Source organism: Capra hircus, chromosome 26 (genome assembly GCF_001704415.2).
Source record: "Capra hircus breed San Clemente chromosome 26, ASM170441v1, whole genome shotgun sequence".
Taxonomy (NCBI): Eukaryota; Metazoa; Chordata; class Mammalia; order Artiodactyla; family Bovidae; genus Capra; species Capra hircus.
Genome location: NC_030833.1, coordinates 31200429 through 31226489, shown reverse-complemented (window position 1 = coordinate 31226489; position 26061 = coordinate 31200429). Strand labels below are relative to the sequence as shown.

At 43.6% G+C, this 26061-nt stretch overlaps 1 protein-coding gene across 1 annotated transcript; it reads right to left on the bottom strand.

The window, feature by feature from the left end:
- Positions 651-24058, bottom strand: GOT1 (glutamic-oxaloacetic transaminase 1). The gene is made up of 9 exons (XM_005698316.3): positions 23785-24058; positions 15603-15784; positions 7699-7822; positions 7135-7247; positions 6806-6910; positions 5475-5625; positions 5224-5389; positions 4359-4501; positions 651-1458 (listed from the first exon to the last, which is right to left on the bottom strand). Exons 1-9 carry the CDS (start codon positions 23900-23902, stop codon positions 1319-1321), a joined length of 1242 nt encoding a protein of 413 aa, XP_005698373.1. The 5' UTR covers positions 23903-24058; the 3' UTR covers positions 651-1318.

Sequence of the window (26061 nt, the reverse complement as noted above, 5' to 3'; positions counted from 1 at the left end):
GTAGGATTTTAAAAATTAAAAAATCCTGGATTGTAATCCTTTGAAATTCAGAATAGTAATCCTTTGTCGGTGACATGCATGGCAAATATATTCTTCTAGTCTGGAAAAAAAAATCTATAGGATTTTATAACAACTCAAAGGCATCCTAAAAAGGATGCCTGTTAACATAACAGATCTTATAGCAGGATAACACAGCAGATCCTGTTAACATAACAAGAGCTATTTTTCAATATTTTAAAATGCCAAGTAGTAGCCCTCTTGTTTGAGGTAAGGCTGAAATTCTACTAAACCATCATCTCGAGAGGCCCTTGGACTCCCTGGAAAACTATGATCTATGTCTAAGTGGCTCTAATCGTTTCAATAGACTAAGAGGTACTCCAACTACAGTGGGAGGGACTGCGTTTCAGAATCACCCTGAGTGATGTCAACCCTTCTATGAATCCATGAAGCTCAGTTTCTTATGTGATATAAGACGATGGCTGGCCTCTGAAGGACAGAACTGACAAAAGGCTGTGGGATGGTGAGTTCACAAAGGGAGGCAGACCACAAAAATACATTTTAGTATTTTCTTTGGCAACTGCTAAGTCCCACCATAGCATTTAAATTGTGGGTTACAACCCATCAGAGGATGACAAAATCAAGTCCATGGGTTCAATCAGCACTTTTACTTTTATTACTTTAGTGAAATAGAACATGATCGAACAGAAAACAGAATCCACTGCACACAGTAAGGGTAAATCCTGTTCTGTGAAACTTTCATCTCAGTTACATGTGTGGGTGAGATATAAATATATTTCTTAACCTTGGTCACCCTAAAGAACTCAAGCGTAGGGCTAGGGGCACAACCATGCAGAAAAAGCAGGGAGACAGACACTCTGGGTCGAGATGAGGAGCTTTAATGACACAGCCAACACCCACAAGCACACTTGGCTCTTCAGACAGCTTCATCTTTGGGACTCGACTTGATACAAAGTAAACCAACACACGGGAGCACGTGAGTGACATGGGCAATACTCCTGCTTCCAGCGAGGGGGCAAGACACTTACGTTTCATTATCAAAGTACCTTTTTATTCTTCAAATAAAAACCTTAATTTGCTCTGACCTCCAAAATGGCTCTAATCCCAGGCCCCTATTTCTTTTCAAGAGATGCTCTTTTCCTGGGGGGCCAGTTTAAACAGAAGCCACTTCACCAGAGTAGCCTTTTCTGTCCCTCAGCAGTCTCTAAGCTAGTTGTGATGTTTACAACCAGGTCTGTGCAGGCAGGGAACACAAGAAACAGAGGACCGCTTTGGTGGTACTGGTTTGAGTGCTGTTTCTTCACTGGATTTTGGTGACTGCTTCATGGATGGAGGTGGCCACGTACTCTAGATTTTTGGTGGTTAAGCCACACATGTTGATCCGACCACTTGGCAGCAGATAGATGTGCTTTTCATTGATCAGATACTCAACCTGCTTGGCTGTTGAAAACCAAAAAAGACATATAATCAGAGCAGAAGGAATCCTTTAAGCAATGGAGGTCCAAAGAGTCCATTATAGTGATAATTTCCTCCTTTCCCCCTTCACACAGAAGCAAAACAATAGGAGTTATTTTGTTAGGTTGACACAGCAAGAAGTAACTAATGCTCAGGAGATTCTGGAAGCTACTCTCATGAGCTAAGTTTCTAGTCCCCAGAAAGCTTAACATGGTTCTTCCTGATGGGAATTTTAATCTGGGACTACCTGTCCATCAAACCTTGAAGGGTACATTCACTGGGATAGCCCATCAACCCAACCAAACCCACAGACTCAAGACCAACCCACCAATATGAAAAACTGTTAAGAATCGCTTCATTTATGTTTCTTCAACTGTATTTGCTTAACTCTGAGCACCTACAACAACTTCCTTTTGACACTTCATTTTCACAGTACACTGGACAAGGCCCTGAGATGAGAGCTACTGGATAAATGTTGTGTATGTGAACTCACAGGATGTAAACTGCAGACCTCTCAGGCTTGGCGCATCTCAACTGTCATTCACACACACGCAGGAGGGCTTTTGCCTGAGTCTGCAGAAACGCTTGTGGACAAAATGGGAAGGGACTGTCTGTACCTCCTTTCTGCCATAATCTCTAGAGCTTTTTTGCTTTATTGTAAAGCCATTTAGTGGATTTTAGGTAATTTTCCCCCCTTAATTAGCACCCTTAAGACACCATCAGTTTGAGAGAATAGGATAATATTAAATAGCTATAGACTGAATGTGTCCCCCCCCCAAATTCATATGTTGAAGTCCTAACCTAACCCCCAATATGATGGTGTTAGGAAGTGGAGTCAGGTTTAGACGAGGTCATGAGGGTAAGCATGTGTGATGGGAGCAGTGACCTTCTAAGAGGAGACCAGAGAGCCTACTCACGGACGCGCTCTCTCTCCCCGCTTCTCTGCCTCCCGCCTCTACCCCATGAGAGGACACAGCAAGAAGACAGCCATTTACAAGCTAGGGAGAGAGCCCCACCAGAACCCGACGGTGCTGGCACGCTGAGCTCAGGCTTCCCAGTCTCCAGAACTGAGAGAGAGAAACCTCTGCTGTTCAAACCACCTAGTCTACGGCATTTTGCTACAGCAGCCCAAGCATACCAACGTGGTAATAAAATCATAATCATCAGAGGGGCAAACACTTTGTGCCAGGCAGTGTTCCAATCACTTTATATTAGCTTAGTCATCATCCCCTTTTACAGATGGCATAGATGGAAGCTACATGACCTTCCTAAGGCCACACAGCTATTCACTGGATCTGGAATTCTGAGGTAGGCACTGTAACTCCCAACAGAGCATACTTGTTAAGCCCATGCCCCAGAGACAGATGTGGATACAGGACTTCCACCTTCATTTTTTAAATAGAAACGAAACTCCTCTGCTTTTGTGGGGGAGGGGAGTACCACACTTGAGAAGTGAATAAAAGTTAGGGACTCCTTCCCTAGAAAAAGGGTAACATACACAATTTTAAAAATATCATTTCAGGATGAAAGCCCCTGTTTTGATAGATAAAATGTAGTAACGGAAGCTCTGCAACATGAGAACGGGAAAAACTAGGTGGCGTGCACAGGTTGTATACAATCCCTCCAACTTTTCTGTATGTGTAAAATTTTTCCTAATAAAATGTTAGGAGCCAAAAGAAAAAAACCCTTTCTCTTGTTTTTTTTAAAGGGAGGGGTGGGTAAATGATGCCAAGTTCTATATATATAGCTTTATGTTATAAGCCCACATCTATTCTCACCATTTTCCAATCCAAAATAAAACTAAGTCCCTACTCTGGACAGCAGGACAATATGGATATTTTATGGGAAGATATCCCCACCTTGTGAGCTTTCAGAATATTACTACTAAGCCATTGCCATTTTACTACTACTACCATTTCCATTACACGTAATATCTTAAAAATTGTATAAGGATGATTTTCCTTAGTCCAGTACACTAATTCCCCACACCAGGATGGTGAGGACACCCAAGGTTAACTAAGCTATCCGTTTACTTTCTTACGTAGCCTCATTTTACCCAAAGTATCTCTGTGGGTCTACAATATATAATCTCTACCACCTTTCATTTTTTTCTGAGCCCATTTCAAACAGGTGCACTGATGGCCCTGGTTTAAAGGACCCCCCAGCACTTCTGACGGTCCATTTACTACCCAAAAGCACGTATCTGTCTCTAGAGCCACTCAGACACAAGTGCCACACCGAGGTCATATCTGCACCATGTGAACAGTGGCTTGACTTGAGGTACTTGGGAATAATTTACTAAATGAACGCATCCTCTCTCATCAGACAGGATGGCCCATCGCTGATATGCTCCACTGATGGCTGACCAAGATCACTCAAGGCTGCCTACTAGACCTCCAATCGGCTTTTAATTCCAACTACAAATCTAAGTTCTTTTTTATGAAGAGAGAATGTTATAACCTAGGCAATGCTTGGAGACTAGGAAAGACCTGTTAAGAAATTAAGTCCCTGGAAAATCATATGTAATATTTATACTTAAGATTAAGGACAAGCCAAAAGGTGCTTGAGCATTTATAAAAGATGTTTCGTAAATCAAGCTTCCAAGGTACACATCCTATTACTTCCCAGTCAGCCCTGAGCCACTTCCCGAGCCCACCACAATGAAGGTATCTGAGTTATGATCAGGACAGTGGGCCACAACAGTGCTCTTCTGAAACCCCAGGGGTCCAGGAGATGGGGGGGACACATGGAGAAAATCCAACTTGTTCCAGTCCAAAGTCATGGCTGACCAAATGGGCGACGGCTCAGGGAGCCAAGCCCAAGAACACTGCCTGTGAGGAGTGCCCTGTCCAGCGGTGAGCATTCCAGGTGGTGGGGCCACTTACGGTTCAACCCGGTGAAGCTGAACATTCCGATCTGCTCTGTGATGTGGTTCCAGGTTCCTGGGGTCTTGAGGGCTTCTAATCGTGCCCTGAGCTCAGACCTCATGGTCTGAATGCGGTCTGCCATTGTCTTCACGTTACCTGTCCTGAGTAGACAGCAACGTGAATACCAACACAGGCAGTGGAGATGGCACCCAAAAGCGTAAATATCTTTCAAATGTGATCTAATCTATAAGCTAAAAACAGAGTCACAACCTATCTATTAAGGTATGCTGATGCCAAGATGGGTGGATAAGGAGACCAGAGAGACGGACTTACTATACAGAAGGGAAGAACTATATTCACTGATGGAGTTTATGGCTAGTCTCGGGGAGACTGGCTATAATACCACTTATGTTTTAACTCACACTTCAGCAAGGTGCTGCTTGAGACAGAATAATATATTTTATCAGGCCTAATTAAGTAGAGATTGCAGATTCAGCTACTACACAAAAATTACTCCATTTCAAAACAGGATAAAATACATATAAATTAGGTAAGAACGACAGGCCCCCAAACTGTTGCACTAACTTAATTCTATTCTAACAGAAATCCCTCCGTGTATTTCCTGACTTTAAGAGGAGGCAGCCTGGGAGGCGGGAGAGGAGAGGAAACTCCTATTCACCCAAGGCCTCCTTCCTACATTCCTGATTCTGTGTTACACACAGAATAGGTGCCAGCCCTATTTTAGAGAAATAACTGACATTCAAAGAGGCTCAAGCAGCTTTGTCGTGCCTCTGCCAAAGTAAAAGGAAGAGACAGTGAGATGTAATGGGACAATCTCTGTTCTGCATCCCTAGCCCTCACCCATCGGGCGTGAGCCCCTTACCATTCATTAAAGAGCTCAGGATCAGACAGGGTACGTGCCACGATCCGTGCTCCCTGAGCTGGTGGATTGGACCATGTGATTCGCACGATCTTCTCCATCTGGGAAAGGACCCGCAGGATGCTATCTGGTTCTTTGGCAACCACAGTCAGATTCCCCACGCGCTCATCTAAAAAGAAGGACAGGAGTCAGTCCTGGGGCTCCAGTAGGGATAGGGCCCGGGTGGCTGGGCTGTAATGCAGGAGAGCACTCACTGTAGAGCCCGAAGTTTTTGGAGAAGGACTGGGCACAGAAGAGCTCGAACCCTTCAGACACAAAATAGCGAACGGCCCAGGCGTCTTTCTCCAGGTTGCCAGATGCGAAGCCCTGATAGGCCGAGTCAAAGAAGGGGAACAGAAACCGGCGCTGCGAGGAAGCAAAGCGAGTCAGGGCAGGAAATGCTCCTGGAACCAACCTCAGACACAGGCCTTCCTTCCCCAGCTGGTGCCTGGAAGGAACGTCTCATTCTGTCCATTCCTCCTACATCTTTCCTTTCTGCATCCAACTCCACTTTACATCTGTTTCTCTGTTCATCTAAATACCAACCGACAAATCTAATGGCATCAGTGAAGCTCATTTCTTTAAGTCTATAGTCCTAGAATGTCATGACGCTGCTTTGCCAACAGGGTACAACTGATCACGTCACTCCAGGATATCAAAGATTTCCAGGGGCTCCCCACTGCTCTCAGAATCAAGTCTGAGGCTTCAGCACAGGGCCTGGCCTGTCACTCACCCCCTCCCCTGGAACTCTAGCCCATAGCAAGAATTACTTTCTCTTCCTTAAATAGGCCAAGACCTCTGTCTTGGGCTTTTGACAGTGTTCTTCCCTCTGTAGGAAACTTTCCTTCCCTGTCAGCCCCAATCTATCCTCATCCTTCAAAGTTAAACAGGGGAATCATTTCTTCCAGGAAAGCTTCTTCTGCTACCATCAGCCCTCCCAAAACACACACACTCCCCAAAGTCTGGGATATGTGCCTCCACGGCACCCCAACAACGCAGCTCTCTCCCCAGACAGGCCATACGCTCTGAAGGTAGGACCACCTCTGCTTTGTTCACTGTTGCACCCCATGGCACCTGGTACCTGTGTATTCATTAACGTGCTTAGAGAATGCATCTGATAAACTCTTATCAAGAAGCATTCTTTAAACACGTTAATGAATACACACACACACACACACACCCTGAGCTAGAAACTCCAATGTAGAAAGTTATCCCAAAGAAATCATAAAAAGGTTTATTACATATATTCACAAGAATAAGAAACCTGGGCTCTAAACAACCATCCACTGATTTAATCAATGCGTAATGTGACAGACTTAAGCGTGTATAACTACACTAAAAATATTAAAAAAGAAAAGAGCCTGACGCTCTGTATGTCAGAATGCTCTCAGTGGCTTTCCTTGGGTAATAGAATTCATAGTTAATACTTACTTTCTTCTTTGGGCTTTTCTCCACTTTCCAAATTCTTCAGTAAACAGGTACTTCTTTTGAATAGATCAACTGTTAATACACACCACTGTAAGAGTGGCTCTGAAAAGGCAGTTACCTTCATGACGGAGGCGATCTGCTTCCACTGCTCCGGAGTCGGGTCAGTCCCAGTTGGGTTGTGCGCACAGGCGTGGAGGACAAAGATGGAGAACTCAGGAGCTTTCTGGGGAGAAGGAAGCCATGTCAGCTCTGACACCAGCAGGGACATGGCGGGGCAGAGTCGGGGGCACACAGGACAGGCACGCCCTCCTTACATGCCATTTCAGAAAAAAGTACCTGGCTTGGGGAGGATGTATCAGACTCTCACTTATCAACTGATCCAAAGACTGTCCCCCACTCTGCCTGAAACCCTGGCATTCTGTCCACTTTTCTCTTCTAATCACCCACCTCCAAATCATTCAGGAAACCCTGGAGGTCTAGTCCTCTCTTCTCTGCATCCCAATAGTGATAGGACCGAATGTCTTTAAATCCAGCGGCAATAAAGACACCATTATGATTCTCTGCAAGCAAAGGGGTGAAATATTAAATGTCTTACAAACACTAGGAGGTATAAATGGAAAGGACACAAGGCAGCTTCCAGGGCCTCACAGGCTCCATGTCCACTGGGGGACACAGAGGTGAGAGGTTAAGATTGAGAGGAATGACTGTAACCAAGAACAAGTTCAACCAGTTGTCGTCATGCTGATTTACATCCTACTGCAGAGGGATCTCCCTCCTCTGGGAAGGTTCAACATTCACTAAAACACAAGTTCGCCAAGAGTCTTGGGAAAAAGTATTGCCAGTCTGAACTTAAGCATCAGGTTACCCATATACTGCCATAATCCACTGCTCAAGCCATTCACTGTTAGTTGATCCAGGGCTGGGATACATTTTCAGCGTAAGCAGTGAGACTCATGAGGATAATTCCCCTGGCTGCTCTGTTTCTCCTCTCACTACAGCTATAGGACTCACCCCAGGTTGGTGAGGATACATAGACGGGCGTGTCCTTGTTGTTTGTTCCATTGTACCAGCGCGCTAGGAACTCAGCTCCAATTCGAAGTGCACCTGTTCCCCCCAAGCATTGCACACCTCCTACCTGAAAGAGAAACAGCAGGGTTGCTGGTCACTTAAGGGTGAGGTCAGATAACACTGGGGAAAATACAGTAATGATGAGCACTTCCTTAAACGTGTTATCTCTATAAAATGTCTTAAGTACATGAAGAAGTATTATTTGCCCTTGTTTACAAATAAGGAAACTAAGGCTAAGCTGCTTTGGCCACCTGATGGGAAAAGCTGACTCATTAGAAAAGACCCTAATGCTGGGAAAGATTGAGGGCAGGAGGAGAAAGGGACGACAGAGGATGAGATGCTTGGATGGCACTACCGATTCAACAGACATGAGTTTGGGCGAACTCTGGGAGATAGTGAAGGACTGGGAAGCCTGGCGTGCTGTAATCCATGGGGTTGGAAAGAGTCAGACACAACTGACCTACTGAACAATAACAAAGCCTAAGAAGTGAAGCACTTTCCTCAGTTTACCAGCTATTGAGCAGAATGGCCAGGTCTTCACCCAGGAAGTCTAGAAGTCTGACTCCCAAGAGAGCATCCCTCTGAACACAGAGGTAGAGGACATCCCTAGGCCACATTAAGTGGGCCCTTCAAGGCAAACTCATTCCTTTGCACCCATCCTAAGATCAAAACTGCCCTCCAACAGTAACCTGTCACATAATGTTCTGAGCTTGCCATCAACATCAACCTGCAGTGCCCCTTCTCATCGCTGTAATGAAGGCTTATTAATCCTTGGAAATGTCCTAATAGAACAAAGGTGCTATGCAGACACTACTTTTCTCTCCTCAGGCTTCCTCTCATCTTAGAATGGCCTCACTTGAGCAATAATTAAAGTCCTATATTTTGCCTCTGACAAAATACCTTCACACACATGGGCTTCCTTGATAGCTCAGTTGGTAAAGAATCCACCTGCAATGCAGGAGACCCCGGTTCGATTCCTGGGTTGGGAAGATCTGCTGGAGAAGGGATCGGCTACCCACTCCAGCATTCGTGGGCTTCCCTGATGGCTCAGCGGGTAAAGAATCCACCTGCAAACGATCCCTGGGTTGAGTAGATCCCCTGCAGAAGGAAAAGGCTACCCACTCCAGTGTTCTGGCCTAGAGAATTCCATGGACTGTGTAGTCCATGGGGTCACAAAGAGTCGGACACGACTGAGCGATTTTCACTTCACATACATACTTATTTGACCTTCATACAGCCCTATAAAATAAGTACTAGATCCCCAATTCATACATGAGGAAACTGATTCAGAGAAGTGGTTTGCCAGAGGATTTATAGCTGGTGAGCAGCAGAGCTGGGCATCTTCCAGATCGCCTCACTCTGCATCTAGTCACAAGGCCCTACTTCTGCTGTTCTATCTGAACATCTTTAATCCTGCCCTTTCACAATTCTAACTAGAGAAATGTCATAAGTTACATATTGTTTAAATGTCTAAAGAAGAAAAGAGAGAAAAAGATCACATAAGGAAGTCTATCGAAAAAGAAGTACATGTCCCAATGTAATAACAGTGACAACCCCTGGGGAGGGGGCTGTAGCTGCTGCTGCTAAGTCACTAGGATGTGGGAACAGTAGTCAAAGGGACTTTGGCCTAATCTATGTTTGGCTTTTTTTAAGATAAGGAGAATCTATTCATGCATTGGTTGGAAATTTTTTAATAACTAAAAAAGTATATTTAGATGTCTGCAATTTGCTGTAAAATAATTCCACTTTGGTGACCAAATATAAAGCATTGTTGAAGCTAACTGATGGATCCATGGGGGGGGTTGTTCATTGTTTTATCTACTTTTCTATATGTATGAAATTTTCCACAAAAAAAGGAAAAAACCAAATCTTTGTAGATAAAGAAAAAAAGCTTCCAAAATCTTTTTAAAAAAAACTAGCATAACACCAATGAGAAAAGATGACAAAGCAAAAAAGAGAGCTCTCTTTCACGAATATGGATATTAATGTCCCAAATAAATATTACTAAACACTATGCATCCAACAGCACATTTAAAAATACCCCTTGGTCAAATGACTTATCCCTTGACTATGTGATTATTAACAAATATAGGAGTGAGTCAGTTTTCCTAGGCCTCTCCCATGTATATGTGTCACTAAACTTTGATCCTCTCATGTTCAAAAAAAAAAGAGAAAAGAAATATTAAGTTTGTTATACTGCTAGATAAAGAAAATGATCACCAACTGACCACCATAACAGGAGAGAAAAATAGAGCTATTTCTGATATAAATGCTCAGTAAAACAAGAACCAATGGAGACATCCTAAAAACAACTTGAAAAAATTTTGATTCAGCCACATGTCATGATGAATACTGAATCATGAGCAGAAATCCCCTGTAAGCTTGGAACCATGCAATGACACCAACTGTCGCTCTTATTCCCCACTGCTCTATTTTTATTCAGAGATTTGAGCATCTGAGAAAGAACGCTGAAACATGAAACAGAAATGAGACTGACATTCAGGGAAACAAGGAACGGAGCACGGCGTCCACTGCAAGGAGAAGCAAAGGCCGCCGACTGGAGTGGAAAAGGTCAGTGCACATCCGACGAGGCTCCTCACAGGAGTCGCCCCCACCCCCGCCCCCGCACACCGGTACTTTCCCATTAAAGGTGTCACCTTCACAGTGTGATCCACCTGGATTCCTTGTGCAAATGGCTACCAAGGGTCATGTGACCCAAATGCACATTTTTTTTAAATGGATTTCTCATCAACTAAGTTGAATGTCAACTTTATTCCTTATTTCATATTTCAAACACCTCAGCACTTTGCATGTTATTTCCTTCACAAATGAGCAAGGTTTCCCTTGAACAGGGCTTTTAAGTTACCATGGATATGTGACAGGTGCATGTGGATATCAGTGAAAACATTCTCAGGCATAGGTTTTATTTTCTGTGCTCAGCTTCCAACTCTACCCTTTCTCACTCCAGAAAGCAAATTTGTTAACTAAAAGAAGTCAGAAAGTCAATTGTTGCTGTTTAGTCGCTAAGCTATAAGCAACTCTTTACCACCCCATGGACTGTAGTCGGCCAGGCTCCTCTGTCCATGGTATTTCCCAAGCAAGAATACTGGAGTGGGTTGCCATTTCCTTCTCCAGGGGGATCTTCCCAACCCAGGGATCAAACCCATGACTCCTGCTTGGCAGGTGGATTCTTTACCACTGAGCCACCTGGGCTTCCCTGGAAAGTCAGTACACTAGGTTAAAAACGTTTGGAAGAGATAAACCCACTTCACTAACATTAACCAATCCTTGACATTCATGATGTATATGACAGTGACATATCAAATTCTCAAGAAATTATCATTCTCTCTAAAAATATATTGTATGCTAGATGAATTCAGTGAAACACAAGTTATTCTAAACTTATCGACAACTAGCAGGAACAAACTTTGGGTGAATCAATAATATGTCAATTTGATCATCCTGTGAACTGATTTTTGGCAAACTGCTCTAAAGCCCAAGAAAGTCTTGTACTTTGGATGAAGGAAAAACCATAATAGCAAAGAAAATAAATGCAAACTTCAAAAGGAGCAGGCAATGGGGCCTGAGTGGCTAAACAAGGGTATCCAGAACAAGAGAAACGCAGTTAAGACTTGGCAGAAAACTATGCCAATATATAATCTGCACTCCCAACTTAGCCACACTGCCGGAAGGAATCCCCATTTGGTTCTAGAACGCCTGTCCAAAGTCACGATTTGCTGATGTGATGACTTCCCTGTGAGGAACAGGAGAGCCGTTTAGGAGCCACTTGTAGTCAATGCTATCATGTGTTGATCTGTGTGCCCCTAGTTAGTCGGGCAGTATCTGGCACATGGCACTAAATAAACATGGACTGGACTAGATGAAGAAAAGAGTCCCTGATGCTGGGAAAGACTGAGGACAGAAGGAGAAGAGGGCATCAGAGGATGAGATGGCTGGATGGCATTACCAAAGCAATGGACATGAACTTGGGCAAACTTCGGGAGATGGTGAGGGACCAGGAGGCCTAGCTCACTGCAGTCCATGGGGTCACAAAAAGTCAGACATGACTGGGCAACTGAACAACAATAACAAGGTGAGAGCCACAGAGAAAACCCCAAGTCTCCGAAATGCAATGGTCCAAGCCAGGAAACTGTGATGTCATCTCATGGTTCACAAGACCTCCTACCCGCAGGGGCCCAGTAATTTCAGAAGCTGAAATGTTTATCAGCTGAGATGAAAGCTGGACATTTAGTCTGGATTCTAAGATCTGAAGATGGAAAAAGGAGTAGGAGGCGGTGACGAGTCTAGAAAACAGGGCTCCTCAAAGTGGTTAATGGATATGGTAACGTGAAATCTTGAGAACAGTCTAAGAAAAGACATGATTACTGTTTGTTTTCTGGTTCATTCTTTCATTCACGCCTCAACTCCTACGAGTTTTGGCTCCAATGTCATTTCTATTTCTACAACCACCCTAGTTAAACTTTCACTCCAACCCTCAGCACTCCTAATACACCTTCCCCTGCCCTATTTTTTTTTTCTTTTTTAGCATTTATCACCTTTCAATATACTATATTGTGCTGCTATTTATTATGTTTAGTCTTGGTTTCTCCCCACAAAACTGTAAGCCAGGTGGGTGTTTTGGTCACCACTGTGCTCCAGCATCTAGAACAGTGCCTAGTGGTGAACACTCATCTGTTAACTGAGCGAATGAGGGAACTCAAACATCTGAGGTCTCTGAGGTGCCAGGCTAGGAGCTAAGTGCTAAAGATCTGCGAGGTCAACAAATAAGCCATCACTCCTACCCTGGAAGAAGGTAGGATCTGTGGGAGGGACAGATTAACTGTACATTAGGGACATTGAGGGACAATTTAACTGTACGTTAAATCCAGAAAGCACTGCTATTTCCCCAGCGATGCAGTCCTGTGATGACTCAAAGCACTCAAACAGCTAGCTCCCCCTGAGAGAGCTCAGGATTCAACATGGAAATAACTCTTGATGAGGCCTTGAAGGACTTGGAGGTGGGACTGGAGAGTGAAGGAGGCATTCCCAGCAGAGGGAACAGCTGAGGCAAAAGTGCCAAGTCATGGCAGGGCCCAGCGGGTCTAGAAAACAGCAGGCTCTTCGGACGGCAGGGCCCGGGAGCAAGAGTAACTAACTGGAAGAACAGGATGAAGCCTGGCTACAAAACACGCAGCATGCCCAGGGCAGAGTCTGCATTTTACCCTGTAGATAATGGGGGAGGCACTGTGTGTGTGACAGGGGAAGCAGGTGACGGGATTAGCTTATTTTTTTTTGCTGAGGAAGATCATTCTAGCTGCATTGTGCATTATACAGTAGAATGCGGAAGAGACTAGAGGCCAGAGGCTATTACGAGAATCCAATCGGATGACAATGGGCTGAACAAGACAGTCACCTGGGGGAGGTGCAGGGAAAGAGGAAGTACTCAGAACTCAGTATCAATGGGTACCTAGGGTGTTGGAGATGCCAAGAGGGTACCCTAAACCATTACCAAAAAAAGAAGAGAGTAAAAGTCTTCGAATGTTTACAGACTGCCATTCAAAGTTGTTCTATGATCAAAAACACAACACAGGATGAACGAGACTAAGAGGAAGGGCTCTGTTCCACCAGCAACAGCCCTGAGTATTAAGTGAGGAAAACGGTGACACTGGGCAGGGGAACGAGCATCTGTCTGCCAGCAGAGTTAACAAGCACGTAAGAAATGCACAGTCTCGGAGGAAGAAGCTTGCCAACACAGAATCTCTGTTTGCATTTGTTAACAATAGAGTTTAAACTAATTTATCAACCATCTCTCAAAAGATCACCCCCAGTCACCAAAGCTCCCTATTTTCAAACTTCATCAGGACTCTCTCTCTTCCTCCGTGGAAACCCTGGATTTTCAGAGCAACTTCCCAATGCTAACCATAATCTCTACCATTTCTATCCTATTTCTATCAGTATTCCTTCACAGTCTCTCATACCAATCCAGATAAAACCCTAATCAAGTTAATTATTGATACTTACCTAATCATTAATCTGAATTCCAAGATCTTCATCCAGAGCCTCCCTGTCTCCTCACATATCTAAGAGTGTGCAGTGTTCATTTTATCCTGCCATGTGCTTATCAGGGCGTGTGGGTAACAGCATGAGAATAAATCAATGACTCCAAGACATGGTCCCTTTCATACATGAAGGCTGCTCCAATGGCCTGACACTGGCCCAGCAGAGCAATAGGGCAGTTGGTTTAAATTGCACAATACCTAATTGGACTATTGCAAAAACCTGAGCTCGTCCACCTCCTGCACTCCAGCCAGGTCTATCTTCTTCAAATACCCTTATTGGGTAACTCTTCTGTGCAAACCCTCAAGGGGCTTCCCCTGCCCCGGCTGCCAAATCAGCCTGCCTGATCTATCCAACATGTTCCCAGCTCTACTCAGGTAGGTCTTTTTACAACCTAGACCTGCTTCAGAGAAGGCGATGGCACCCCAGTCTAGTACTCTTGCCTGGTACATCTTATGCCCATGTTCACAGACGGAGGAGCCCGGTAGGCTGCGGTCCATGGGGTCGCTAAGAGTCGGACACCACTAAACGTCTTCACTTTCACTTTTCACTTTCATGCATTGGAGAAGGAAATGGCAACCCACTCCAGTGTTCTTGCCCAGAGAATCCCAGGGATGGGGGGAGCCTGGTGGGCTGCTGTCTATGGGGTCGCACAGAGTCGGACACGACTGAAGTGACGCAGCAGCAGCAGACCTGTTTGCCTCTAACCTTTGTCCCTGGACTCCTAGTGTTCTAGACAAATATTTCTTTTTCTTCCTCTGCACTTTGTGGTTCTCAACCTTGGCCGTCGTTTGGAGTCACACTGAGGAGCTTTTTAAAAATACCCTTGAAGGAAGGGAATTGGAGGGAAAGGAAATAAAAGGGCAGAGGAGGGTGGTACTGTCCAAGATTTGGATCTAACAGACCTGGTATGGGATCCTGGCACCAGTATGCTTTTAAAACCACCCAGGTAACAGAGTCAGAATACAGACCCAGAGTGAGCCCTGGCCTCATTCCCCAAGGTTCAGCTCAAGCCCCACCTCCAGCCTCCACCAGTCTCTCTCTCTGAATTCCTGTAACACTGATAACCTCTATCACACTACTTTCTGTCACATACAGCCTCTGGCCAAATGTGTTCTTCCATGTATCTCTAGTTACACATAGACTATGTACCAGGAAGCACTTAAATGAGAGATGCTGAGACCAAGACTAGAAGAATCAAATATTAGAACTGGCAGGATCTTCAGAGAGCATCTAGACCAGTGGCTCTTGGACTCTGGAGGGCCACAGGCTCCTTCAGAAAATCTGATAAAAGGTACAGAATACACATACACACAGAATTCTGAAATTCAGAATTTGGGGCGTTCAGAGGTCCCTTAAATGATTCCCTATGCAAATACTCCTTATGGGACCATGAACCATAGTCTTTCTCTAGCTCATAGATGAGTCGTAGTGGCTGGAGGGGCTGCCTTTGGTCAGAAGTAGTTGCAGAGCTGGATCCAGACCCTGATGTCCTGATCATTCTATTAAACTCCCTTGAAAAATAAAATAAAATAAAATAAACTCCCTTGGCTTGGTACTCCCACTGACTGCTTCAAACCCAACAGCTGAAATCTGACCATTTCTTGGGCAAAAGTGAACTAAAGAACCTATGCATTATACAAAAGCATGTTACTTCCACAGTCAGGTTCCTGAGGTCACGCTCTTTAAACCCTTATTCACTGACAGTTCAATAGACAGGACATCTAATTTTTAACCTCTTTTACCCTCACAGCTTCTAAAGAGAAAACAGATCCTTACCCAAAACTCACCCGCTTCTCTTGCAGAGCTGGGCTGTCATCCCCAAGGGCCAGGCGGGAAGCACAGGTTCGGAACTCTGCCAGGCCCAGGATGGGCAGATACTCATGGTTTATGCTGCTGTCGTTAGCAATCCTCTGCTCCACCTTCCTCACGACTGGCAAAACCCAGGGCTGGCTATCATCGGTGCGATAAGCTAGGACACAAGAAAGAGACATACGACGGGGGAGCCTTAGGCTTGATCCAAGGAAGAGTCTGGAACTGTGAACAGGGGGGAGTTCTACCTTCCAATCAAAACAGAACTGTGAGAGGAATTAAAGTTTTTTCACTCACTGACTGCCTGCTTCCGGCAGGCACCAGCCTAGGTGCTGGACAGGCAGAAGGACAGATGTGATTCCTGTCCTTCTGGAAATTACAGCTCTTACCTCCGACAAGTAGAATGCTGAAATAAAACTGGGATATGACAGAGCCTGACTGAGTGACAGAGAACACGCAAAAGCACTTGGCAAATTAGAAATACCGTACAAATGCTAGCTATGTCAGTATTACTAGGGCACTGAGGTCTCCAGGCCACCGGCCCTGCAACCGCCTTCTTTCTGCATCTCCCCAAGAGAAGGGTTCAGTGCTACTTCAGACGGACGCCTCACCTGCAAACACAAACACGGAGAAAGAGGACACTAGAGGGAGGTCCTATAAGAGCAGAAATGGGACAAATGGCAAGGAGACACTCTGTGACTGAAGATTCCAACTGGTTACACAATCATCCAACATCCAATTTAAACACATCTTTGTCCTCTTGCTGATTTTTGATAACAGCCAGTGTTTACCAATTTGACTGTTCTTACCACTCACTTCCTCAGCTTCACACTTTCACTGATGTAAGTTTAACTATTTCATAACGTTTAATAGTGATTAAAGCACATTTCTAAGCATTTCTTCTATGCTACAATTATTTTCAGTCTACTTTGGGTTATCCTATCACTGACTTTTTTCTCCCTATAGTACTTTATGATCATTCTGAGATTACAGCTTGAGAGGACAGCTGCTTTGGCCTGTATCCAAGCCAGTGACCTCTCTGAGCAGGATTCCTGACAGGACTTTGCTTCTGCTGGAATGTTTAGGTCTCCAATAAGCCTATACTTTGGCAAGGGATGGTGAAACTGAAATTTTTAAAATAGGTCTTATCTTGACTTCTGCTCAGCCTTAATCCCTGACATTTTTTTTTTCTAATCACTTTTTATCGTAGTTGATGTTTTTTGAACAACACATGTTGATTGCAGAAAATTTAGAAAAGCCTAAAAACAAAATAATAAACATTATAATTAACATGTAATTCCAGCACTCAGAGATGAGGAATATAAAAATTTTGGTGTATAACCTTCCAAACTTTACATGAGTATACTCTTTTATAAATTATGTATCATTTTTATATAGAATTTTCAGCATGTTTTTTTCCACTTGTTAAATGTATATTATGAATATCTTTCATCATTAACTACCTAAATCTCTGTACTATGTCTATATTCTTTGTAGAGCTGCATAACTGATAAATGCACCATAGTTTGTTTATTCAGTCTCCTGCTGATTGACGGACACTGGAGTTGTTTCTAATCCTTGGCTATTAGAAAACAATTCTTCAGTGAGCCTTGTACATACGTCATCTTACATGTACGTAAATATAGCTGTAAGAGGCAGGGTTGAAAATGGAAGAATAGGTTGAGAAGTATGTGTATTTGTAGCTTTGTTGTTGTTTTTGAGCGTATACATTAGTTTACTACTTTCAACTGATTTTCATTTACAACACATGGTTGTGTGACAAATATGGTTAAGACAACTGACTGGAAGAAACTGGTGGCAATCGATGAAAAGTTTAAAGAATATGGTCCTTTTAAACGCAAGTATGTTACCTTTAAGCATACTTTGTGTTATCTGTAGCTTTAATAGATATGACCACTTTGGCTTTTTTATGGGGATTTTATAGGTTTACTTTCCTACCATGTGTGTTAGTTGCTCAGTTGTGTCTGAGTCTTTCCGACCCCATAAACTGTAGCCTGCCAGGCTCCTGTGTCCATGGGATTCCCCAGGCAAGAATACTAGAGTGGGTAGTCATTCCCTTCTCCAGGGGATCTTCCTGACCCAGGAATCAAACCCGGGTCTCCTGCACTGCAGGCAGATTCTTATACTGTCTGGTCACACATTCCTACCATAGGTTAGGGATTTTATCAGTTGACATTTCTACCATTAGTGTATAAGAGTGTCTGCTTCCCGACATCCTCAGCCACTTAGTGAATTTTTGTCAATTTAAGAGTGAAAATGCTATCTCAGGGTAGTTTAAATTTGCCTTTCTTTAGCATAGAAGTAATTGGGCATTTTTCATACACATGAGCCATTTATAACACAATTTTACTGGCCAGACAATATTCCTTTCTACATATAGTTTAGTAACTATTTGTGTTACTTTTGATTATTTGCTAATATAAACAAGGTAATGAATGTTTTTATATCTTTATACACATTCATGAGGGCTTCCTTGGAAAAACTTCTAGATGTAAAATTACTAGATCAAAAGTCAGACAACAAATAAGACTTAATAAGATATTTTGATTTTGCGTCTGTCTTCTATTCCGTCCACTAACCCTATCCTCCAGGAATGTGTCATCTGCAAAACTGATAAGCATATCAAGCCGGTAATAAAAATGTGAACAGAGTTCCAGACGGACACAGCCATGAATCAACAACCAGTCTCTGAGTAGGTGAATCTGATGCACAATACAGTCGTATCAGTCACATGAGACCCACTGGGCCACCAAACTAACTCCCTCTCAACGAGTTCAAAAATCCTGCTTTATCAGGCGAGGTTTGGTCTGGTTTTTCAAAGAGATACCAAAATAACTTACTCTCAAATAATCACTGTCCCTGAAAGAGATCACCCCATCTATGATCACAATGCTACCATTGTTCTAAATATTCCTGGAATTATTCTCTTGGAATTGTTTTTAGAGGCAACATCTCATCATTTTGCATATCCTCAATAGTCCCATATTTTCATCCTTTGAACATAAATTTAATCTTTGAAAACAGTACTTGCATTATGCCCAGCAGAGTAGGCGGGTGAATGGACTGAATAATATGAATCGAGAATGGCTATAAAAAGATGGCCTCCTCTGTGGGTCTAACATGCTCTAGAAAAGGTTTCCAGAAAACTTCGGGCAACAGCAGTATACACAGATTACAGCACTGAGGGGATACTAATTAGACGTACAAGAATACGGGTGCTCATAGAAAAACTAATTCTATTATGCTTCCCATCTATATTTAGAAGATTTCTATTAATATATTATATAATTATGCTACATAGATTTATGTCATTTGTAAATCATGTATTATAAATAAATAAAATATGAAAAATAAAGAAAAAGTCCTAGTACGAATGCTCTTACCAGTAACAAACATACTCCGTGCAACTTTAAAAAATCCTGTAATATGACTGGAGGCAGGAAAGCACTGGGTCCATATTGTGACAAAAGAGAAATTGGCCAATTCACACCTCTGCTTCCTTCTTCACTGTCCAGTTTCCCCCAGATTCAGTTCTAGATTTATTCTCAATGCCTTGTCTAACTGTCCTACTGAATGTCCTAACTGTCCTGCAGTCACTCTCAGTTGATCAGAGCAGTGAGGAAGAGGCACTATCAACAACCACTATTCTTGCTCTGCCAGAGGGATTTTACTCCTATTTGCTGGACCTATGAGCTTGTCATTCATTCTTTCATTCATTTGTTTGACAGGTACTCACTGAATCCACCATAAAGCAGGCACTGACTAGAAGCAGCTACATAGAGATGAGTAACATAAAACAAGATACTGTCTGGTCTCCCCCAAGGAAACAGCAGAGTCCTTAATTCCCCTGTAAGTGATCCGGGAAGGTTTTACAAAAGACAGAGTATGACAGATGATAAGAGTTTCAAAGACAGACAAGGAAAGGGGGCATTCCAGGCAGGGGGAACACTTGTGCAAGGTCCCAGGGGCTTACAGAGAGGAGGTTTTTTGAGGATCTGCATTTTCGTGGCTCGGAAATAAGATCCATGGAGAAGCAGCAAGGAATGGCTCAAGGAGTCTTGGGAGTCTCTTTGAAGGAACACTGTTCTCAATGGGGAAACCACTGAAAGCATTTAAGTGAGTGACATGGACAGCTGTACATTTAAACAGAATCATTTGAGTGACATGACGGAAAACAAACTGGAAGGAGGACCGAGGTAGATGGTTAAGCAAGGAGGTTTCTGCAATAATCCACAAAGGAAATAATGATGTCCTAAATTAAGGCAGCAGCCTCAGGGATAAACAAAAGGGGAGACATTCATGATAAACTTAGGAGGAAAAGAAAAGACAGAACCTAATGACCAAATAAATAGATGTAGAATTGATGAAAGTGTCACCAGCGACCTCCAAAGTCTCTCCAGTCTGAATAAAGACTGGTCGGGGTGAGGTGGGAGAGAGGGCAACCAAGTAAGCAGAAGAGGAAAAGAAAAGATGGGGGTGGGAGGGTAGAATTCACGTGTTGTTCTAAACACACTGAATTTGAGATGGTTGTACATGTCCAGCAAACTGTAGCAAGTATGGGTCCAGCATTCAGGGAAGTAGTACAGGATGGAAAAAAGGTTTTATATATATAGACATCATTTTATATATATAGACATGGACAGTGGCTGAAGCCATAGTCATAACAAGAACTTACTGAATACTTAGTATATACAGGGCACTGTGCTAAACACTTCACCTTTTTTAAAAAAACTGTCATTAAGTCTTATAACCACTCACAAAATAATATTATGATCTCTATTTTAGGGATCTGGAAACTGAGGCCAGAAGTTTCCCCAAGATCACAGGATGGTAAAGGCTAGGCTGTCATACTATTAAGTGCATGGATCGCTGTGCTTTTTCTAATGAGCAAGAGATGTTCAGGGAAAGCCTGAAGACAGCAGACCCCAAGGGACTGACTGTGCATGAGGTCTTTCTACCAGCACACCCCCCCCCCAACTCCATGCACCGCTGCCTTCTCCCCAAGGACCAGCTCTTAAGAAGTCACACAGATTTCAGGTCAGTACAGCGGTCTCAATTTCCAGAAGAACATGGAAAATTAAGTGATCAAACCATCACCCCCCCTCTTTTCTCATCCATCCCCACCCAAGAGCCCATGAACATATGCCTCTTTAAGGCCCTTCTCCAACTAGAGTCCCTGGGAAAGGGCTGGGGGTACTCAGAAACACTTGATACAGCACATCTCACCCACAATTTTATTTGAAAATGCTAGGAAACCACATTAAAAGCAACAAATATAAAAGCAAGCACAGTTTATCTGGAACAAAAGAAAGTTTACATGATAAATGGACTGGAGTCTGTGAAGAAATGTCTTGCTTCAGGCTGCACCAGGCTAGACACATATTTCCCCTGCCCTTAAAGTTACTGTCTGAAACTTAGCATCATATTCAACACTGGAAAATATGATCCTCTGCTACTGTCTGAAACTTAGCATCATATTCAACACTGGAAAATATGATCCTCTGCTCTGCTACTACATGGAAATGATGCAAATAGTAACAGCAGGAAGAAAATTCCTGGGGAAACTATCTGCAAGTGGAATGAGCTGAGATTATAGTTGCAGCTTATTTTAAATGCCCAGCATCACTAGAACTTGAGCTGGATAACTTCCATTAGGCTTTATCGTAACTTAGAAAGAAAGAAAAAAAAAAAAGCATCTTCCCCAAAGTCAGCAAGATTAATTACATTTCCTTCACAAAGGATATAAATTACATTTCCTTCACAAAGGTATGTGTATAAACAGAGCTAGAACATAAGAAAGCCATAAAGAGACTTCTCACAATACTATACTTTAATGAGACCCTTATCTGAACACCCATAATCCACAAAAAAACAATGGGTCACAGTGATCAATAAAAATAACATTTATATAGCACTTTTCATTTATATGTCACATTTCACACGTAATTATTTACTTCAAAGTCATCTGATTAGATCAGTAACATTATTATCCTACACTATAGTCATGTAACATGCTTGTGAATCTTAAGAGTAGAATTTTAGAGGAAGGTCATTCCTTTCTGGCTCCTCACTTAATAGACGGAGTCCCGCCTGGGATGTTAAATAACACTCCCAAGGTCACATCACTGGACTACAGACCCAGGCCTGTACCCAAGTCTTCTCACTCTTCCCACTACAGTGCACTGGCTCCATCTGGACCACCTGAAGCTACCCAAAATAGAGAAGCGGACAGAGACCCAGGTACTTGACATGGCCTGTAATCCCAGCTCTCCCACTTACAGCCTATGACCTGGGCCAAAACGTTTCATCAATCCGGGCTTCAGCTTTCTTACCTCTAAAACAGCAATAGTAAGAGACAACCGTCCAGAATCATCCTGAGCACTTAATTCATTTGCTTGTAATAAAGAGAAAGAATTCCTCAGTTCTCACATGACAAAGACATTTTCACAGTTAAAGTGACCCCCATCTGGGCCACAGAAAGCGCTTCTGAGTCAATCACTTCCAGCCTTAGCTGGCAGGGTACTTAATTTCTGCATTTATTTCTGAACCAAGGTTATTTCATTTTGCAGTTCTTGAGCTAAAAATTTTTACTCAACATCTTTTATGCGACCCACACAAAGAAATGCCAAAACAACCACAGTAATAGCTAGTACTTACATAATTCCTACTTAGGTGCCAGACACTGTTCTAAGCATTTTAAATGCATTTAATCCTCACCAAAAGGCTGTAGGATAGTTCAAAGGTAACTGAGCAAATAAAATCTGAGGTTTTAAAAAGATGTATTTAGATTAACATCAATACTAGTTCATCATGTTATACCCAGCTCTGAAGAAATACCTGGAGGTTCTGGATTGGTTTTAAATTAAGAGCTTGAAAAGTGCTCATTCCAATTCAATTCAAGATCTTTCAATATCACCCCCACTTTGCTGCCTGCTAAAAGCATCACTTTCCCTCTGTGAGTGAAACTATGTACAACTGGCTTTTTATGCTTTATTGTGGAAAATTTCAAACATATACAAAAGTTGTGAGAATAATATAATGGAAGCCCATGTACCCATTACCCAGCTTCATTACTTGCTGCTTCATTACCATGTACCCCTTACCTGTTTTTTCCTCATCCCTCCCCCATACTCCTTGGTGAAAACTTTAACAGATCCTATGAACAGACATTACTGTGAGACACCTGATTCTGAACCTCCTTCTTGCCACTGCTTCTCTTCTACAAAACACTTCAATTTTTCTCTTTCTGAAATTTCTGGTCCTTCTATTCTGTCTGTTCCCTAGCACAGAACATGATCCTACTCGTGCTCTTTTCCTTGGCTTGCTTTGTATGTCCTTGGGTAAGTGTTGGTGCGGCTGCTAACATCCCAACGACGTTGATAGAAATAACAAATTCAGAGAAGATTAAGAGTTAAAGGAACTTCAGAGGCACTCCAGTCCAGATCTTTTTCTTCGTAGTAATAAAAAAGAACCCAGTGCTCTCAGCTGTCCAAGGTCCAAGAAATACATGCAAGAAATTATGATAAGGATGTGTGGAAAGAAGCTTCTACTGTCCACGTTCTTTCCTCTCTTTTCCACCATCTCTACCCATTTCCACCACAGCCAAAACATTCTTCCCAGATCCCAAGGGAGCATTATCCTGTCTCAGAAGCATTTTAGATCTTTATTATTTCACTTAACACCTGCTGATTTTAATCTCCTTGGGGCTAAAACCAAGCTTCAGTCTTTCCTGAAGCTTGATAAAGTACCCGGCTGATACAGAGCTCTGTAGGGCTAAGAAGTCTCCTTTATCCATCCCCCAGTAGTCAGGACTCCAAGCCTATCAGGCTTCTTATTTTTCTCTTTCTCCTTTCAATCCCTGACTGCCCCATTTCTTAAGAGGCGAAAGAATGCTGTGTAATACACAATGAACACACAATGCAGAATCAGAAAACATGAGTTTGTGTCATGACTGCTACACCTATTCTGCGTGTAAACAGATACATCTCCCTTTTCCAGGGACTCCATATACAAGGGGCAGGTTGAACTAAGCCTCGGGGATCTTGCCTTGTCTCCAAGCTAGACCTCAGCATCTCCTACGGTCTCCCACAGCCCGCTCCACTCCCACGCTGCTCACACTCTTAGGCACTGCATCCTTACCTCCCACACCCAGATTGACCTTGCGGGGGTCTGGATCCTCCCGGAAGTCAGCAGTTAGCTTAAAGACAAGGACCGGCTGGGCCTGAGGAACCTCGGCAAAGACTGATGGAGGCGCCATAGCTAGAAAGCAGGAGTCGACTGAAAGCTTCCACCCAGCGCCTGGAGTCTCGGTCTGGTCCAACCCCGGCGACTGGAGGAGACTCTCACCTTCACCTAGCCGGCGGGGGCGGGCCCGCGGCCTCCAATGGTCGAGCCGCGTCCGGAGCTTGGCAACGCGGTTAACCAATCGCGAGCTTCTGACTCAAAAAGGACAGGAGGGCGGGGATGCTATTAGCCAATCAAAGAAAAGACTCTTATCGGAGGCCGGTAATGATGCAACCAATGCAACGTACGCCGGCTGGGGGGGGGCGGGGATAGGATTGATTGGCAGAGCATGCTCCTATCGCTGAGGCCGTTGTTCCTTGGCCCTCCCGGGGCTGAAGGGAGGAGCCAAGCTGCGTAGCGAGGAGGCGGCCTCCTCGACCTTCAAGGGCCAAGAGGCCAGAGAGAGGTAGCTGACGGGAATTCTGAAGGACTGGCCTTCCGGTACCCGCGAAGCTGGTGTTCTCGTTGCCAGGCCCGGGAGTACGCACATTCCTGACCCAGCCTGGCCCGGCTCGGCTGGCAGCTAAATCCGGCCTCTGCGCACGGGACGTGAGTCCTCGGCCAGGACGTGCAGTTCTGGAGCCCTCGTGGACGACCTTGACCATCTCGATCGGCTGTTGTCCCCAGAGAGAAATATTAGTGGGCCACCTGCCTTGGTTTCAGACAGGGGGCCATCCTACTAAAAGGAGAAGTGTCCAGGAATTCCTTTCTGCCACCCTTACAGTTTGAGATTTTTGCTCCCCTTGCCTTACTGAGAGCTTGGTCCTCAAGGACCTTCCGGATCCGGGCGCGGCCTCCCCCTCCAGCTTTTCTCCCAAGCGGGCACTCAACCACATCTTGCTGTCGTCAGCTGGCCCGGACTCAAACTGTCTTCTTTAAGTCAGGCTGTTCTTTCCTCCCCAGCCCCTCTCTTCACCTGTTGACCTTCAAGATCCAGAGCAAATGCCTTTTCCATAAAGCTTTACTTTAACCCTCACTCCGCTTAAAATCCATCTCTCTTTCCTATGCTTCTGTATCTTGTTGGCAATATTTTAGAAAAAGCCCAGTTAAGAACCCAGCTCTGGAGGCAGACTACTTAGGTTTAGAGTCTAGCCCTACCACTTACCAACTCGGGCAAGTCTAGGCAAGTTATTTAACCTCTCAGTAAATGGAGACAATAGTACTTTCCTTAAGAGTTGTTGTGGGGATTATATGAGTTAATAAATATCAAGTGTTTAGTTGCACATAGTAAGCACTCACTAAATGTTGGCTATTGTCATCATTGCACATCTGCACACCCTTGGCTAGAGATCTTAGTATTAGTCTCCCTTAATTTCTTGCACTTAGTAAGTATTCAATAAATGGTGGAAGAACCTGTTCTTTTGGTTTTTCAGAAAAAAACACAGTTCTTCAGCCTCGCTTCATTGGATAATATGACACATCTCAAAATGACTCTTTCATTCAAAGTAACAAAGCCAGAAGACCTTTGTGCAACAGCTGCCAACCTTTGTATCATTTGCTTCTTTTCAGAAATTTAACCTCTAGTTTTAAAGGTAACTGTCCACAGTGTTTCATTGACAGCGCTTTCCTTTAAGATTGCAAGTTCAACACTGAAGGTGAAATGACAATGAACTTTACGTACTTCCCTAAGCAGAGGCAAAGGGCAACTGCTGAGTGGGATGTTCTATAGCCCAGCCTTCCCAAAGTTTGATTTAAAAGTATGGTCTTCACAGCACTGGCCAAAAATATCATGGTCACTATTTACGTCATTCACTGGGGGGAAAAACAACCCTAGGTTACCTCAACATTATCAGCTTAGCTAAGTCCAAATAAATATTGATTGGCAACCTAAACAACCCCATAACCAAATCAGTGCTGATGAGGGTAAAGTACCTTAAGCAGTTTTTCTTCATGTCTTCATAATATCTGTTCTGAGTTTTAGAAAAGGACAGTTACTGGGTGTTAGGGGAGGAGATTATGTATTATGTGGGATCCAAGTCTCAAGTTTTTTTGATTAAGTTCAGTACTCCTCTCTTGAGCCCTGCAAGCTGCCCCTCTAACTAAACTCCGTATATTGAAGTAAACAAAATGCTTTCCAGGCCATCGCTAATTTTAACACTTAGAATGAATTTAAGACTGCCTCCCTGCCAATGG

Excerpts from the sequence above, each read along its gene's own strand:
- GOT1 (XM_005698316.3), bottom strand. The coding sequence starts at position 23,902 with ATGGCGCCTCCATCAGTCTTTGCCGAGGTTCCTCAGGCCCAGCCGGTC. Across the intron at positions 15,785-23,784 it reads GGTCAATCTGGGTGTGGGAG|CTTATCGCACCGATGATAGC; the intron begins GTAAGGATGCAG and ends CTTGTGTCCTAG. Across the intron at positions 6,911-7,134 it reads GTTTCCTGAATGATTTGGAG|AAAGCTCCTGAGTTCTCCAT; the intron begins GTGGGTGATTAG and ends CCTTCTCCCCAG.